Here is a 16053-nt window from a genome sequence, read left to right on the forward strand (position 1 = left end):
TGTCTATGCAGGTTTTACCTGGGCCCAAACTATCTAGTAGTTTAGTCTAGAGTTAAGAGTGAGGGGAGTTATACATGGCGCCAATCGCTGCCATGGCTGGTAAATGCCCTCCTAGCACATGATGCATGCGACCCTCTCCCTGCATGGCTAATCCCAGCATGACTAGGCGTATAGGCTTCGGCCTGAGACGCACTTAGGTCCCTCCCTAACCCGGACCCCTCCCAAATACACTTAGTTTTAGTTAGGTTTGGAAAAAAAATAATTGAAATGTGAGTGTTGAGTCACTATCCCTCACTCCCGCCCCTTATATGTTACCCATTTTCTTTGATTAGTCATCTTCCACTCTCGTGAATAAGCGCGTGCCGCGACTACTGGTTACTGACTCCTGGCGTCACGAGTCATCCCACAGACGACGAGACTGGCCGGTTTACTTCTCTCCTTCTCTCTGCATCTTGTATTATACTGAATCGTGTTCAGCTTTCGAGTAATCGACTCTCAAAGAATCGATTCTTTATGTAGTGAAAGAATCATCACATGCTTTCGTACGCTTAAAGATTCATTTACTTTGAACGAATCGTTCACGAACGACACATTACTAATCCCAATGCTGATATAATTATCTAGTCCTGATACTATATTTACCAATTCCGATATCTACTGACCTGATGCCGATATATATATATAGTTCTGATTCATACTGTCTCGATGTCAATATGTATTGTCCCGATGCCGATGTATACTGCCCGATGCCGATATTGACTGTTTCAATGGCATAATTACTGTTACGATGCTGATGTCTGCACTGATGTATCGGCAATGTTGATAACTGCATTTGAACCCAAGCCCTCCCGAACGCGTGCAGTGTTTAACCTTTGTGTCATGCCATCATGTTTCGCCATATAAGTAATGTTGTGAGAATGTGAGAATGTTTAAGAGTGAGAGAGTGAGAGAGAGTAGTTGAGTGTGGGAAAGTGAGAGTGTGAAAGAGTAAGAGAGAGTGTGTAAGAGTGAGAGAGTGTGAGTGGTCAGATGAGTGTGAGAGTGAGAGAGTGAATAGTTGAGTTTGGAATAGTGGGAGTGTAAAATAGTGAGAGTGGGAGAGTGATCAGATGAGTAGGTGAGTGTGAGGTGAGTGAGTGAAAGTATGATTGGGAGAGAGTGATAGTGCGAAAGTTAGTGTGTGAGAGTGTGATCAGGTGAGAAGGTGAATGTGAGAGAATTATTAGTTGAGTGCGGGGGAGTGATAGTTAGAGACCTGAAAAATTCGCGGGTTCATTTCTTGTTATGCTAAAATTCAAATAATTACACCTTAGTGCGGCTTCTGCCATTGGTCCACTGTTAATCTGGAGGACTGAGGGCCTAATTAGAGAGCCCTCACTCGTAGAAGTGTGGAATCACAGGCCACCCAGTCGAGACGACTCACAAGTCAGCAGCCAATGAACAGTTGGCATTTGCCCGAGTGTGTAGAGGATATTGGAGTCCATCCTGGAGGTCACTGAACTCGCGAATTTTCCTGGTCTCTAGTGATAGTGTGAGAGCGTGAGAGTGCGCCGGTGCAGACGCCTGGTTCCGTCCACACAGTAGAGAAGCCGCCCACGATCCTGTTCCGCCACCAGCTGGGCCCCATCGCGCAGAGCAACGACGGCCGCCTGGTGGTGTACCCGGGCACCATCCTGCACATGGAGTGCCTGTGGGTGCGGCGCTTCGGCTCGCCCAAGTGGGTCGTCAGCCACAACTACAGGTGCGTCCGCTCGCCTTCTCGTCATTGCCTCTCTGCAGTTCACACGTAGAGGTGGGTTGCCGAGTATCAACCTGCTACTTTGCAACTGATACACGCCTGCATCCAGTACTGCAAACGAGTACACTATTCAAGTATCAAGTACTTTAGTATCAGTTTTTGAATTCGCCTGGAACAACACCATGGCCAATGTGCGCAGAACCCGATCGCAGATGGCGGTCACTTGGGCGGAGCTTGTGAAAAGGGAGGGAGCAGGAACGACGAATAAGGGATAAAGAAGGGAAATAATGTAGGGGAGGGGGAAGCCTAAGATGTACATCAAGTTCTGTCCCTGCCCGAACACGCCCGAATATCCACCTTCGGCCAACCTCGGGTTTATTTATATATATATTTATATTTCTCTGTTTATTTTAATGTGGCTGTACTAACCTAACTAACCGTCCATAGTGTATTTAAAGCGTTTTAATGTAGCTAACCTAACCGACCACTTTTAATATTTGAATTCATTTTTCCTGCACAAAAATAAAACAAATCCCGAGGTTGGCCGAAGGTGAATATTCGGGCGTGTTCGGGCAGGGACAGAACTTGATGGACATCTTGGGCTTCTCGTATTTTACACTGGGGAAACATCACGCAAGTGTCAAATACTCCAGTCAGTGTCTGGGTAAAAGATTTGTGAACTATAGGAAGCTGTTGACGTGACACCAATGACGAGAACACGAACCAACTATAATCATTATATTTTTACTGCTATTATAAAATATTTATTTTAAATGTTGTTGAATAATTTTCATTAAAAATATAAAATAAAATATAATGCAAGAGAGCTATCTTGATGAATGTACAGAAAACTCCCTGAAATAGCAAGCGATGAGAGAATATCTTCGTTTAGCTCGTTATGCGTACATAAGTTATTTGATTGCGTGTGTGCAAGCTTTCATTGGTGCGTTCATGCAAACCCTTAGCCATGTAGCCTAATTGTCGCGATATGACACTGCTCATGTGTATGTAATTCTTGCTTTAAAAAAATAGTTATTGCTATTACTTATAAAACGTCAGATAGAAATTAATGTAAATAAAATGTATCGTGGGTAGAATTAAAAATTAAAGAATTTATCTTGGGATAGTCATTTGGTAGATGGTGTAGTTATTTACTAACACTACCAACAGATGGGAAACCTTCTTTTCACAGACGAGAGAGCAAAACGCCTGATCGTGCATCTTCGGGTTTTTTTTTTGTTAATTGTAAATAAATATGGCGGTGTTGATAAAAGGATACTAATGGTCAATTAGGTTAGGTTAGCTACATTGTAAATACTTTAAAACATTGTGGACGGTTGATTTGATTAGGACAGCTACATTAAAGATACGGAGAAAAAAAGCGAGCATGAACTTCGGGAAACTTCGAGTTTTGGCTCTCTCGTCTGTGAAAAGAAGGCTTCACACCAACAGATGTCGGCTACATCGCAGTAGTGAAGCCACGTGTTGCTAGTCAGCTCGGAGCGGGCGGTGTGCGCATGCGCAGGAAGTACCCCGAGGGCTGGACCACGGACCCGGGCCGCGACCCGCAGCTGGAGTACCGCCTCAGCGTCTTCCACGCCAGCCGCGACGACTCGGGCCTCTTCACCTGCGTCACGCCCACCCGGCACACGCACTCCGTCGAGATCGTCGTCAAGGGTGAGCCAAGCCTCCAGCCGCCTCGAGCCGCCTCGAGCCGCTTTGAGCCTCATTGAGCCACTTTGAACATCCTCAAACTGCCTTAAGCAGCCTTGAGCTGCTTTAAGCAATACTTCAGCCGCCTTAAGCCATATCAAGCCACTTTGAGCCATCTCAAGCCACTTTGAGCCGCCTTGAGCCGCCTCGAGCCGCCTCGAGCCACTTGGAGCCACCTCAAGCTGCCTTAAGCAGCCTTGAAGTGCCTCAAGCAATCCTTCAGCCGCCTTAAGGCATCTCAAGCCACTTTGAGCCGCCTCGAGCCGCCTTAATCTGCCTCAAGCCGCTTTTAACCTCATCAAGCTGTCTTGAGGCGCCTCAAGCAATCATTCAGCTGCCTTAAGCCATATCAAGCCACTTTGAGCCATCTCAAGCCACTTTGAGCCGCCTTGAGCCGCCTCGAGCCGCCTCGAGCCACTTTGAGCCACCTCAAGCTGCCTTAAGCAGCCTTGAAGTGCCTCAAGCAATCCTTCAGCCGCCTTAAGCCATCTCAAGCCACTTTGAGCCGCCTCGAGCCGTCTTGAGCTGCCTTAAGCAGCCTCGAGCTGCATTAAGCTGCCTGAAGATCCCTACCCGGAGCCACCCCTGGCGGCGAGTGCAGCTGTGAGTGTGCTGCCCGCAGCCGTGCACTGCCCGGAGCTGCCCGCGCGCCGCGGCCTCAGCACCAACTCCGCCAGCACCAAGATGAACGCGCGCGTGCTGCTGTCCTGCGCCAACGGCAACTCGCTCATCGGCGCCGCCGAGGTCACCTGCCTGCCGTCCGGCAACTGGAGCGCCCCGGCGCCCGTCTGCGAGAGTTAGTGCCATCACACCGACATTCCAGAAGCCTAGCATGTCCATCGAGTTCCGTCCCTGCCCGAACACGCCCGAATATTCACCTTCGGCCAACCTCGCGGATTTGTTTTATTCTTGCGCAGGAAACAATGAATTCAAATATTAAAAGTGGTCGGTTAGATTAGCTACATTTAAACACATTAAAACACTTATGAACGGTTAGTTAGGTTAGTATAGCTACATTAAAATAAACAGAGAAATATAAATATATATATAAATAAACCCGAGGTTGGCCGAAGGTGAATATTCGGGCGTGTTTCGGGCAGGTACAGAACTCGATGTACATCTTAGGCTTCATCCGACATTCACAGCTGAATAGTAAATAACAATCTGTGGTTTTACTTTCTTCACGTAATTATTTTGACTCGAAATAAAATTTTAGTGTTGAGGAAACCACTTAACATTTTTTTTTAAATAAAGATGTGAATCAACAAATGTTACACCGTCAGGTTGGAATCGGTGTTTTGTTTAAATCTCACTCGTTGAAACATCGCTATGTTTTTCATATGCCTGTCAGATGCGTATATTAAAAATAAGAAATAGAGCGCATAACTATTTAATAATGTGTAGCCTAGCATCTAAATGTAAAGTAATCGGGAGACCTCGGTTATGTTTTATGTTTAAATACCAACTTTTATGTTAATTTTTTGTAACCATGTGCGTTTGAATGTGTCAGCTGACTCTTGGAGACACTAGTTACTGGTACATTCCTATTTGCGTATTTGCGTTGATTGTTGCTACCACTTAAAATAAAGCCAATTTGTGTGCATTGCATTAGACGGGCATTGATGTAAATTATCTTGCGTTCATGTGTCACGATATCTGTGTATTCATGTATCGTTATCGTTATATCTGTGGATTCATTTATCGTTATATCTGTGTATTCATTCATTTATCGTTATATCTGTGGATTCATTTATCGTTTTATCTGTGGATTCATGTATCGTTATATCTGTGGATTCAGGATTCATGTATCGTTATATCTGTGGATTAATGTATCGTCATATCTATGGATTCACAGAAGAAGCTCCCGGAGGGGACGGCATGTTGAGGTAGGTGGCGTGTGTGCAGGCATCGAGTGCGCTGACTTCGTGAACCTGACGGACCCTCACCTGCGGGTGTCCATCCTGAGCCGCGAGGTGGGCGGCCGTGTGGCCTTCAGCTGCGCGCCGGGGCACGGCCTGCGGGGCCCTCACGAGGCGGTGTGCCTGCAGTCCGGGGACTGGGCGTCGCCGCTGCCCGTCTGCCAGGGTATGCTTCTTACCCTTACCACCGCTGTCCCTTGTTTTCTGTTTACCTTTTGACGTGACAACGTCTAATAAATCGATGAACGCTGTCTGAACGCACGAAAAAGTGTCCCGTTACGCACATTGTTCCGTTACGCTGTGTCCCGTTACGCTCATTGTTCCGTTACGCTGAGTCCCGTTACGCTTTCGGTGAGTGCAGTAATAATAGGTTATGTTACAATTGACTAAAAAATTATGGTGATTCATATAATTGATGATAGATATTTGATTACAGGTTATTTATATGAAAACTTGTTCATAATTATATTTAAACTTTATAGCTAATCGCCGGTTTTTAAAATTAATTACAAGTCATCTACATGTGAACTGTTTCGTCGACTGTTTATAAAGTGAAGTGAAAAGTTCGGCAACAAAGGTTAATTATTCTTGCATTTTAAAAATCTGATTACTAGTATAATTTCAAGTATTTATTCTTTTATTATTAAAATAAAATGATTCAATTTTATTCATAAAAGTATGCAATCATTTCATCAGTGTTTTATGACGTCACGTTAAACTATCGTCCGTAAACCGACTTTACAGATAACCAATTTTTTTTTTTTTTAACAGGAACCAGGAACAGCAAATATCATGGTTGTTCTTCTTATATGACGATATCAAAGGATACAGTCTGGGACAAAAAGTTCAAGATGACCAATGTATTTGGCCCAGGGATGTTCGGACCATCGCCCCAACCACCCAGGATGTCGCTCAATCAGCGTACAGTGTCGGTCGGACACAGTTTAGGACATTGCAAATGTAGACGGGCCTTAATAGAGCTACCATGTTGCAGAGCCTATAATTCTTTGCTGGCAACAGTGCGATATTTGCCACAGAATATTCTAGACCATAGATTATAACAGTTCCGCGTGTTGCGGGAACAGTCACGTGGTTCCTGTCAGCTCTGATTTATTGCAGTCCCCGCATTGGGAGCTTGGAAGGAACGTGAGCACAGAGTTAAGGTTACTGGTTTCTATAATCTTACATTTTTCTCAGCAAATGAACATTGGACCATGTTATAATCATGCACTAAAATGCCAAGTCAAATTGACTGTCAGTAGAATTGAACAAGGAAAGGTTTTTTGAAAAAACTTGTTGACAAACTATTTTACTGAAATGCCACAAGTCAAATGTTGTCGCGGGACACACAGCACTTATGCTGCAACTCCAAATTTTCCATGAATTGGAGGATTGTAATAATACTTGCTTGTTCACATAAAAGAGCTGTACTACAGGAATATATCGTATTGTTTATGCTGTAGGTACCATATATATTTACTAGAGAATATTTTTGCAAGTAGTTTCTCAAAAATTACTTGTAAACTCACAGAATTTTATTGTTTTTAATGGCGTGGAGCTTATGCAGAGGGTGGATGGGAGGATAAATCCTAAAAAAAATTATCAAAATCATTACCACCAATAAAAGTAAAGAATTTGAAAGCAAACAATTGAAAAAGTGTTTATATCCCCCCTGTCCCACTACATGAAAGTACTGGTTGCAAGAGGGGCAGTCTTGATGAAAGCATAAGATTTTACAACAATATATTTTGCTACTTAACATAAAATGATTTTTTTTAAGATAATACATTTTCTTCTTCCCTCTAGCTCTCCCTCCGTCTCTTTTGCTCTCTACCTCTCCCCCTATTTCACTTTTGACAACTTGTTCGAAAGACCACTGGAGTAGTGTTTTGAAAATTAAAATCACTTGCCTCAAAAATTTACTAATATTTGTTCCGAGGGCAAGAATATAACATTAGTTTTACCATAAATAGATAACTAATCCATCAGAACCCATCATTGCCACCAATAGAAGTAGAGAGTTGGAGAGCAAGCAGCCGGGTCGTGACGACGTGGTTGCAGAGGTGCGTTGCGACCCGCCCGCCGTGCCGGAGAACGGCTACATCCAGGGCAGCGGGCCCTACAAGGCGGGCGACGTCATCCAGTTCAACTGCAACCCGGAGTTCATGATGGAGGGCCAGCCCATCATCGCGTGCCAGGAGAACGGCCGCTGGTCCGGCATGGTGCCCAAGTGTGAGTGTCCTGCTCCGTCTCCCCGCGTCACCACGTCCCCGCGTCATGTTCCATCGACGGCTCTTTGTGTGGAACATTGGTCAAAGCACATATATATATAAATTTGGATGTTCCTTCATGCGTTCGTGTTGAGATGTAAGTGGTGTGTGTGTGTGGCGTGCAGGCGTGCAGGCGTGCTCGTACCCGGGGACCGCCATCAGCGGCCGCATGTCGGCCGTCAAGTTCTACTACAAGATCGGCGAGACCATCACGTTCACGTGCGACGAGGGGCTGGAGCTGAGGGGTGCGCCCATGCTGCGCTGCCTGCGCAACGGCAAGTGGTCCAACGCCATCCCGACCTGCCAGGCCGCGCCCCGGGCCCCGGGCGCCGCCCGGTAATAACCCCCGCCAGCGAGGAGTCCATCGCGCTCTGGCGAGTCGCACGACCAGGCACTGGGAGCACGTTCATCTCCTCTGACCGCAAACCTGGCAACTTTTCACCAGCAACTGGAACGTTTCACAAATTCCGCTACCAGGGATTGGAAGGTTACCCCGAGATTTATGACTAGGAACTGGAATCTTCTCAACCAGGACAACTCCTTAAGTTTCACGGCAAGGAACTCTAAAATTTCACACATTCGGCAGCTTGTCTTTTTACAACCCTCTGAATACTTTAGTCAGTGCCATTTAAATTAAACGGTGATCGGCGCTGTTAGAAGAAATTCTCACTTATGATGACTGCACGTGATTAGTTCAGTACCTTTTCTCGGGTCCACTTTTCACCACATATCACTTAATCTTTTGGTCCAGACAGCAAAATGTCACAAAGCCCATACTTATCTCTTGATAATCCTATGAATACTCGAACTAATGGAATTAAGTTCTTGGCTACTGCCTTTCACTGAGAAAAGATATTGAATATTACATCGTTTCTCACTAAGGCTAAGTGGGTTTATTATGGTTCATCGCGGCATGTGGTTTATAACTTAAGACAAGCCAGTTTGCTATATTATCTTGGAGCCAAAAATGGACCTATTAGAGTCTTCTACATAGCCGAGACTGACGTTAAAAGAATCCACGAAACACATGGGTCTATTGATAGCACAACTAATGCCTGGTTTTATCTTTAAATGATTCATTCATTCAATTGGGTATTTTGATTTAATACAATTCTTTGGACATACGTTATTGCAGTTTTGCACTGTTTGCCATGGAAAAAAATTCAAGAATGCAAAAATAAGAAGCCCTGGACAACGCAGCCAACAGATGGACCCAATGATGGAAATAACCAGTTATTATGGCCAACATGACGACGACACAACGACAGCGTCGACGAAAACAGAAAGCTTCATGTGATAAAAGATTTGCGACGCCAGTTCCCATCATCAAGCTCGAACAGGCTGATGACGGGAGCAGATGACAAGCTCCAGGAACGTTGCAACTGTTTTGTCACAGGAAACCTACAGCGTTTGTCGGTGTTGTCCGTGTGTTGTCTGTAATACTTCTGTTTAGATTCATCGTTGGGTCCATATGTTCGCTGTTTTGTCCAGAGTTTCTTTATTTTTGCATTCTTGAATTTTTTTTCCCCCATTACAAACAGTGCAAAACTGCAATGGTGTATGTCCAAAGAATTTTATTGAGTTAATGTCCGGTTGTCTTGAGAGTGGGCCTCGTCTCATTAACGACTTGGACATGTTCGTGTGACGATGTGTCTGCATTCTCGATCCATAACTGAACAAATTTACTATCGCTCGTTGGAGCGTAGCTCGATGATTGTTTTCCGAGCAGTTACTAACATTTGGCACACGAATGAGCCGATTCCGAGAGGCGGCGTCCACAAAGTTAATGTTTCTCAAAGAAGACAGTATTTGATTACCTTTCCGCGAGGCTAATTGTTTGACATGTTTTTCCCTCTACATGAAAGTATTGGTTGCGGAATGGGCAGTCTTAACTGAACACGAGTACGAAACTGGTTTTCACTGACTTTCAAGCAGTTTTAGATAACAGAACAGTGCAAATTATTTTACTCAAGCGACATAAAATTTTATAACCCAATATTCTGCTCCTTAACATAGAATGAATTCTTAAAATAATATGTTTCTCTTCCCTCTTTCGCACTTTAGCTTTCCGTCTCTTTTTCCTGCTTCCCCTTTCTCAATACACATTCCCCTACTTACCTTTCGACTCAACTTGTTTGAAATACCACCAGAATAATGTTTTGAAAGTTTAAATCACTTTCATCAAAAATTTACGACTAATATGTGTTCCAAGGTCAAGAATGTAAAAATAGTTTTACCGTGAATAGACAGTGCCATAACAGTTTCCTTATGTAGCGTGTCTGGGTTTAGCATAAGGTCACGACGCAAGCTTTAGAGTTCCTTTAAAGATCCCGCAAGAGCAAATGTTATTTGCGATAAAAATAAAACAAATAATTTTATTAATTTTCTAACAACATATAATTTTTTATAAAATCGTTAAAAAGTCTTTTTAAATATGATAACATTTTGTTCTATTGATATAGTGATCAGTGTATTTAATATTTTGGTAAATTAATCCAATTGTAAACATTTGTAATACAGAAAATATAAATAATTGAGGACCTATAGGATTTTTTCTCTCTATATTTGTCAGTCATTTTATATTTTTTTCATGATTTAGCATGTTAAATAGTTGAATTATCTTTCAGTAACGCATAGTGAGAATAGTGCAATTAAGGTTTTTAAGTAATTATGTAATTGATGAAGAATTTAAGCTCTTTATATTATAGTAAGATCATATCAAGGAAGTTTGTGAAGGTTTTTCCTTTCTGTTTATCTAAGTACTTATTTCTTACCAAATGTCATAGCAAAGTAATTGAATTTTTCCATACATATGGGCTGACTTAACTTTAATGTTACAAATTTGAGTTTCATGTAGCTGGTGAACTAGTTCAGGGTAGCTGCCATGATATAGACGCAGAAACAAATATTTTTTAAAATTTTAGCAGCAGCACAATAAACTCAGAAAACCAAGCGAAAAACATTAGTGCCCTTAGAACAACTAGTTTCGGCTTTAAAAATTACTGATTTACTTGTCAGCGTATTGAACATTAAATAAATTTATGTGTTGAATTATTTGTTTCATTAAACATGTGCCAAATGTGTGGGATTGTGATAAGCTATTTTTTAATGCTGCTCATTTAGTTCGATGTAAGTGTAAAGTTATTGTTTGTGTTGGTTTACTCTAACATACAACTAATCAACATTGTCTTTATAATCTGTATTATATGTTAAAGATAGTTCAAGTTTAAAATTATTACTTTAAAGGCAGTGACTTTTACACATATTAAAAGTAATTTGTGCTTTCAAAATGAGTATGCATATATTTTAAGCTACACAAGCATACCTATAAACTAATAATTAATGTGGTTTATAGCATCACACTCAGTTTGCAATTATATATTAAATGATGTGTTGAAATTTAAATAAACCACACCATCTGATAAATAATCGTTAGTAAATTCTAATGAAGACAGTATAATTCAATCCTTGTCAACATATCTTAGAACAAATAAATGTGACATTTTTATATTTTATCTTAAAATGTACAACATTTGATACCCTAGTTATAAAGGGCTGGACCCAAACATTTATACAAATAACTGGCTTTTACTTGTCATAGGCTGGTAATGCTTATTGCCTGCATCCTTTAATATTATTAGTTACATAAAATTACCAGTGGTATTACAACGTTAAGATTTACTAGATAGCATATGTTACTAGAACAATGTAGCAATATGTTCTTCATTACTTGAAAATGTAATTTTCATGTAATTTTAATACTCCATAGCTTCATGTCTTTAGAAGTAAACACAAAATATCTTCACATTTCACTGTTGTTTTGAATAATTATTGCAAGTGCAACTGATTGACAATGATTCAGCAATGTTAAAATGATTTTTTGATGACTTTCCGCTGCTCAATAAACTTTTGTAAATTGCGCTCTGTTGTATATTATAACACAGTGACTAAGGAAAATCAAATGGAAAAATCAAGGAAATGTTAACTATCTCTAATGTATAATTTTCTCTTTTAGATATTTATCACAATTATACATAACTTTTTATTTTTTTGTTGTAATTAATTTATGAGCATAATCAGGTAGTAATGTGTAACTAAATCGACTTAACTTTTATTGTGTATGTACTTAAAAATGAGAGAAGTTTTGGTGAAACAGTACCTACTCATGGATTATTGAACACCTAACAAACTTTAACACGTAACAATTTTGAGCGTGTTTTGTTTGAAGTAAGGTGACTTTACTTCCCATTTCATTTAAGCCTAATTCAACTGCAGCTAGAAATAGGAAGTTCATTGATTGAACAAATAATTTATGTTTGATTAGGGATTTTTTTTAATTTTTATTTCCGACCAATTATCGTCTTCCAACTCGATAGACGCGATGCTGCCAACCAAAACAATAATATGTGTCGAGCATGCCATAGCTGTTGCCAGCTGTTTCACCCGCTAGAGACGGTAAGATACGCACAAACTGTTTATCAACGAAGAGCAGTATTTTGTTGTAAACGATGTTAGCAATATTGTTAGTGAATTTAACATTACTGTAAATAACTGCAAGTGTAAAACCCAATTTGTACGTTTAGACGTTCCCCAATCAACTAAAATTTTCGCTGAAGGCTTCCTGCACAACATTCAGAACTTAGTTCCTCTTCCTTGAAGATGAAGATATGCTGAACAAGCAGGGGTGGTCATGCGTGCTAGTTAGTGATGTAACGATTATTCACGTATTTCTTGACATTTGCATCAGCAAAATTCATGCGAATATGAATATAAGAGGAAAATTATTAATTTTTAATCTGAAAATTATATTAAATAAGACAAAAAATTATTTGCTTACCATTATTTATTAAATATGTTTAGCATTTTTATTAAATATGTTTTCTTATTTCTTTCTAAGAAAAATTACTTAAGTTTTTTCACTTAGTAAACATTACAATTATATCTTTTATCAGCCTTTACGTTAACATTATGTAATAGGTAAAAAATTGTCAGGCTTAGTATCATAAATAATCTTTTTTTATATTAGAAAAATATATATATATAATTTAAACAAACACAAACATATTATTTTCTTAAACTTTTACCAGTATTTACTTACAAATTATTTTTAATGTTAGTGTTTTAAATAATCAACTTTTTAAAGTATAACTAAAAAAATATTTATTTAAACATTTTTGCTAATACTTTAACATTATTTTACCTTTTAGCGCATTAAATAATCAACTTCTTAAAGAACAAAAAAAGTTACTTTGTTCTTATTTTTAAATAAAAGGGCGGTGGCTTCACCGGTAGTACCGACGGCAAACGCTAGGGCGAGCGTCAGTCGCGGCGCCAACAATTAGTGTCAACCCAGGATTCGAAAACTGAATATTCGCATTCGCACTCTCATTCGCGAAAACCTGAAAACTGACATTCGTCACACCACTAACGCTCACATTACTGCCTGGACACTCCGCGAAGCCTCCTACCACTCGGCTGCCACTTGGCGCTCCGTGCCATGTTCGTGGCGCTTCCCGAGACATTGGCTGGAGAGTGGCGTTTCCTTCGTGGGCAGGGACGGCGCGTCCACACAGGCGAACTAGGCAACCGCCCAGGGCGCCAAGTAGCTGGGGGCGGCGCAGCACGACACATAACAGCTCATATAATATGTTTAACGATTATTGAAACTAGATGGAAATGGATTTTTGGTAACAGTTTGGAATGTTTATATTGATATTAGTAATTATTTAAAGTCCACGGTGACCTGTTTATGATTTGTAATAAGTAAAAAAGTAAAAAAAAAAAACACAAGCCTGCTTACATTTGATTGTTGACAAAATCTTATGAAAAATTTTTTTTGTGTGTCCGACTGGTTGGGGGGGAATTAAGGTTTTCGCCTAGGGCGCCAATTTACCTTTTAACCGGCCCTGTTCGTGGGAACAATTTTAAAGAACTGTGTTTTAGAGAAGGGACTATGTTTAACGGCAGGAATTCAGATGCCTGCTTATTGACCATCCCGAGGCGTTGTCAGGCACATTCTCCGCAAAAGTCTTGGGCGTCACAACATGGCGATGGTGAGGTAGAAAGTGACTTCAACTGTGTCACGGCACCTCGTCTCCAGACAGTTCCCAACTCCGTGTGAACAAGAATATTTTTCACTTCAGAGATAGATTTTTTTTTACTGTCCTGTTTACAGTTCACACATTATTTAGTCATGTGTTGCTACAGGAAAAAAAATTTTTTTTTTGTTATGCTCAGTTAAAATACAATAATATTTACTTAGTCTTCACCTCAGCCGTTGTACTACATATTGTGTTCTTTTTTGACTTGAGCAAAAAAAAATAATGTTGGACTTGTACACTTACTCTTCCTAAGTAAGTAAAGTTATTCACAGAATTTTTTAAGTAATACTTGTTTTTGAATTTTATTATATTTATTTATTGTTTGAATTTTGGAATCTCACAAAAGATTATATTAAAGTAATTTTCTGCTTTCGTGGACTATGACCATATCCATTACTTAGTAGGACTTGATTTATTTAGCACTGCTTGTTTCATCTATCTTCCTCTTGCCCAGTGCTGACTCCTGTATAAAGCCTTCAGTGAAAATAGTATTAAGACCCACTGAGAGAATTGTTCTCATGCTCATGTGTTTTGTTTGGTGCTATGTCATATGTTGTAAAATATTTATGTAATTATTTGTGATAGGTCTCAGATAGTGAAACATGTTATGTATACTTTTTATAAACATATGTGTTGAAATCATAAATTGCAAATGCTTTGTGCTAAAAAAAATATCAGTAACAATTATAAAATTGTGGTGCATACAGGTATGAATTTCCATTTGTTTAGCTCAATATTTCTTAACGAAATAAAGTATACCAATGTTAAAAATTGTATTTTTTTTTAAACCTGTAAAATAAACAATTTTTATAGCCTCCTTTTAAAGTTCAATAATAGTGAAATTTCAAAGACAAAATTGACAACAATGACAAAAAAACTGTGAAACTAAATAAGGTTTTTAGGCTTATTTGCTCGAACTGTTGCCAGATAGTTGCCACCCTTGCGTGATCAGCCAGACACAGTGGGATCGTGTCTTACAAGACTTTACCGAACATAATAACTGTGGCATTAGCTGTTTTTTCTGGAGAAGAAAATTAATTAACGTGCTATATTAATGCGGTATTTTGATTATATCTGTGAGTGTGGCCTATGTATGCATGTATGTGGCGGGGTTGAAGTTGGCGTACATGAATTTAATTGAAAACCGACTTACGTATGATAATGGTTAAGGACTGGAAACATTCGCGGCTTCATTGACCTCTAGGATAGGCTCCACGATCCTATACGTACTTGGGCAAATTACACCTGCTCATTGGCTACTGACTCGTGACACCTGTTAACTGGGATGCTTGTGATTTGAGACTTCCTTTGTTGAAGGGTTTTTCATTGACCCAGATTCCTTGAGATAAACTGAGGCCCAATAACTGAAGCAGAAAAAATGAAAACGTATTTGAATTCTAGCCTATCGCGAAATGAATCCGCGAATTTTTCAGGTCTCTAATGATGGTGCACAAGTCGAAAATGCGTGCAACTGTTGTGGAGCAGTGGGAGTGAATGTTAAATTGCCCGTGCATGGGCTCGCGGTACGAAGCAGGAGCGGTGAGGGGTCGCGACGTCGACCTGACACAGTGAGTAGTGGACTCAGATCCAAAGAAGGAGGTTACTTCTGATGTAGGCCCCGGGATGCCGACGCACTTTACATCGAATAGCATGTTTTGAGGCTGGGCATGTCTAGTTGAAACGAAAGATGTTCAGGTTCGCAGAACCTAAATAAATACCTATACTTTAAGCATATTATGTCTCGTGGAGAGGAGTCTACAATGGTAGTTGCAGTGCATGACTAAGGTATGCGCTCACAACTTAGAAACACATAACTCAGAAACACACAAGATAGAATTGTCTAAATTATGCCTGTTATAAGTTGTTTGTTTCTAAGTTACGACGTTTGGCATTGTGTGTTTCTCAGTTATGTGGTTATTAGTTATGACAGTTGTAAGTTGTGTGTTTCAAGAGCCAGAGCTAAGAGCTCTAAGATCCATTCTATCTCATTTAAGAGCCACTCTAGATATTATAAGAGCCACTGCAGAGTCTCTAATAGCAACATAGAGCAACTAAGAGCAACCATAGAGCATCCAACCACCACTTTGGAGCCTCAAAGAGACTCTAAGTACCACTATAGATACTGAGAGAAACTGCAGGGCCTCTAAGGCTCACTCTTAAGCCTCTAAGAACATATATAAAGTCTTTATTAGCATATAATAGCCAACTAAGAGACTGTAAAAACTGCTTTAACGCTTTTAAGAGCATCTTAGAGCCTCATAAAGCCATATAGAGTCTCCAAGATAATTAGGGCATTTGAAATTCAATTTTAG

At 40.2% G+C, this 16053-nt stretch overlaps 1 protein-coding gene across 3 annotated transcripts in view; it reads left to right on the forward strand.

The window, feature by feature from the left end:
- LOC134539221 (sushi, von Willebrand factor type A, EGF and pentraxin domain-containing protein 1) overlaps positions 1 to 14512 on the forward strand; it is a 104265-nt gene extending 89753 nt beyond the window's left edge. For all 3 annotated transcript variants that reach the window (XM_063381010.1, XM_063381011.1, XM_063381012.1), the window contains 6 exons: positions 1582 to 1741; positions 3264 to 3415; positions 4074 to 4247; positions 5357 to 5536; positions 7432 to 7602; positions 7766 to 14512. In XM_063381010.1, coding sequence (XP_063237080.1) covers positions 1582 to 1741; positions 3264 to 3415; positions 4074 to 4247; positions 5357 to 5536; positions 7432 to 7602; positions 7766 to 7980 — 1052 coding nt within the window. In that variant the 3' untranslated portion in view covers positions 7981 to 14512. The remainder of the gene's footprint in view (positions 1 to 1581; positions 1742 to 3263; positions 3416 to 4073; positions 4248 to 5356; positions 5537 to 7431; positions 7603 to 7765) is intronic.
- Positions 14513 to 16053: the final 1541 nt, after the last annotated feature.

The sequence above is a fragment of the Bacillus rossius genome, chromosome 15, assembly GCF_032445375.1.
Source record: "Bacillus rossius redtenbacheri isolate Brsri chromosome 15, Brsri_v3, whole genome shotgun sequence".
Lineage (NCBI taxonomy): Eukaryota > Metazoa > Arthropoda > Insecta > Phasmatodea > Bacillidae > Bacillus > Bacillus rossius.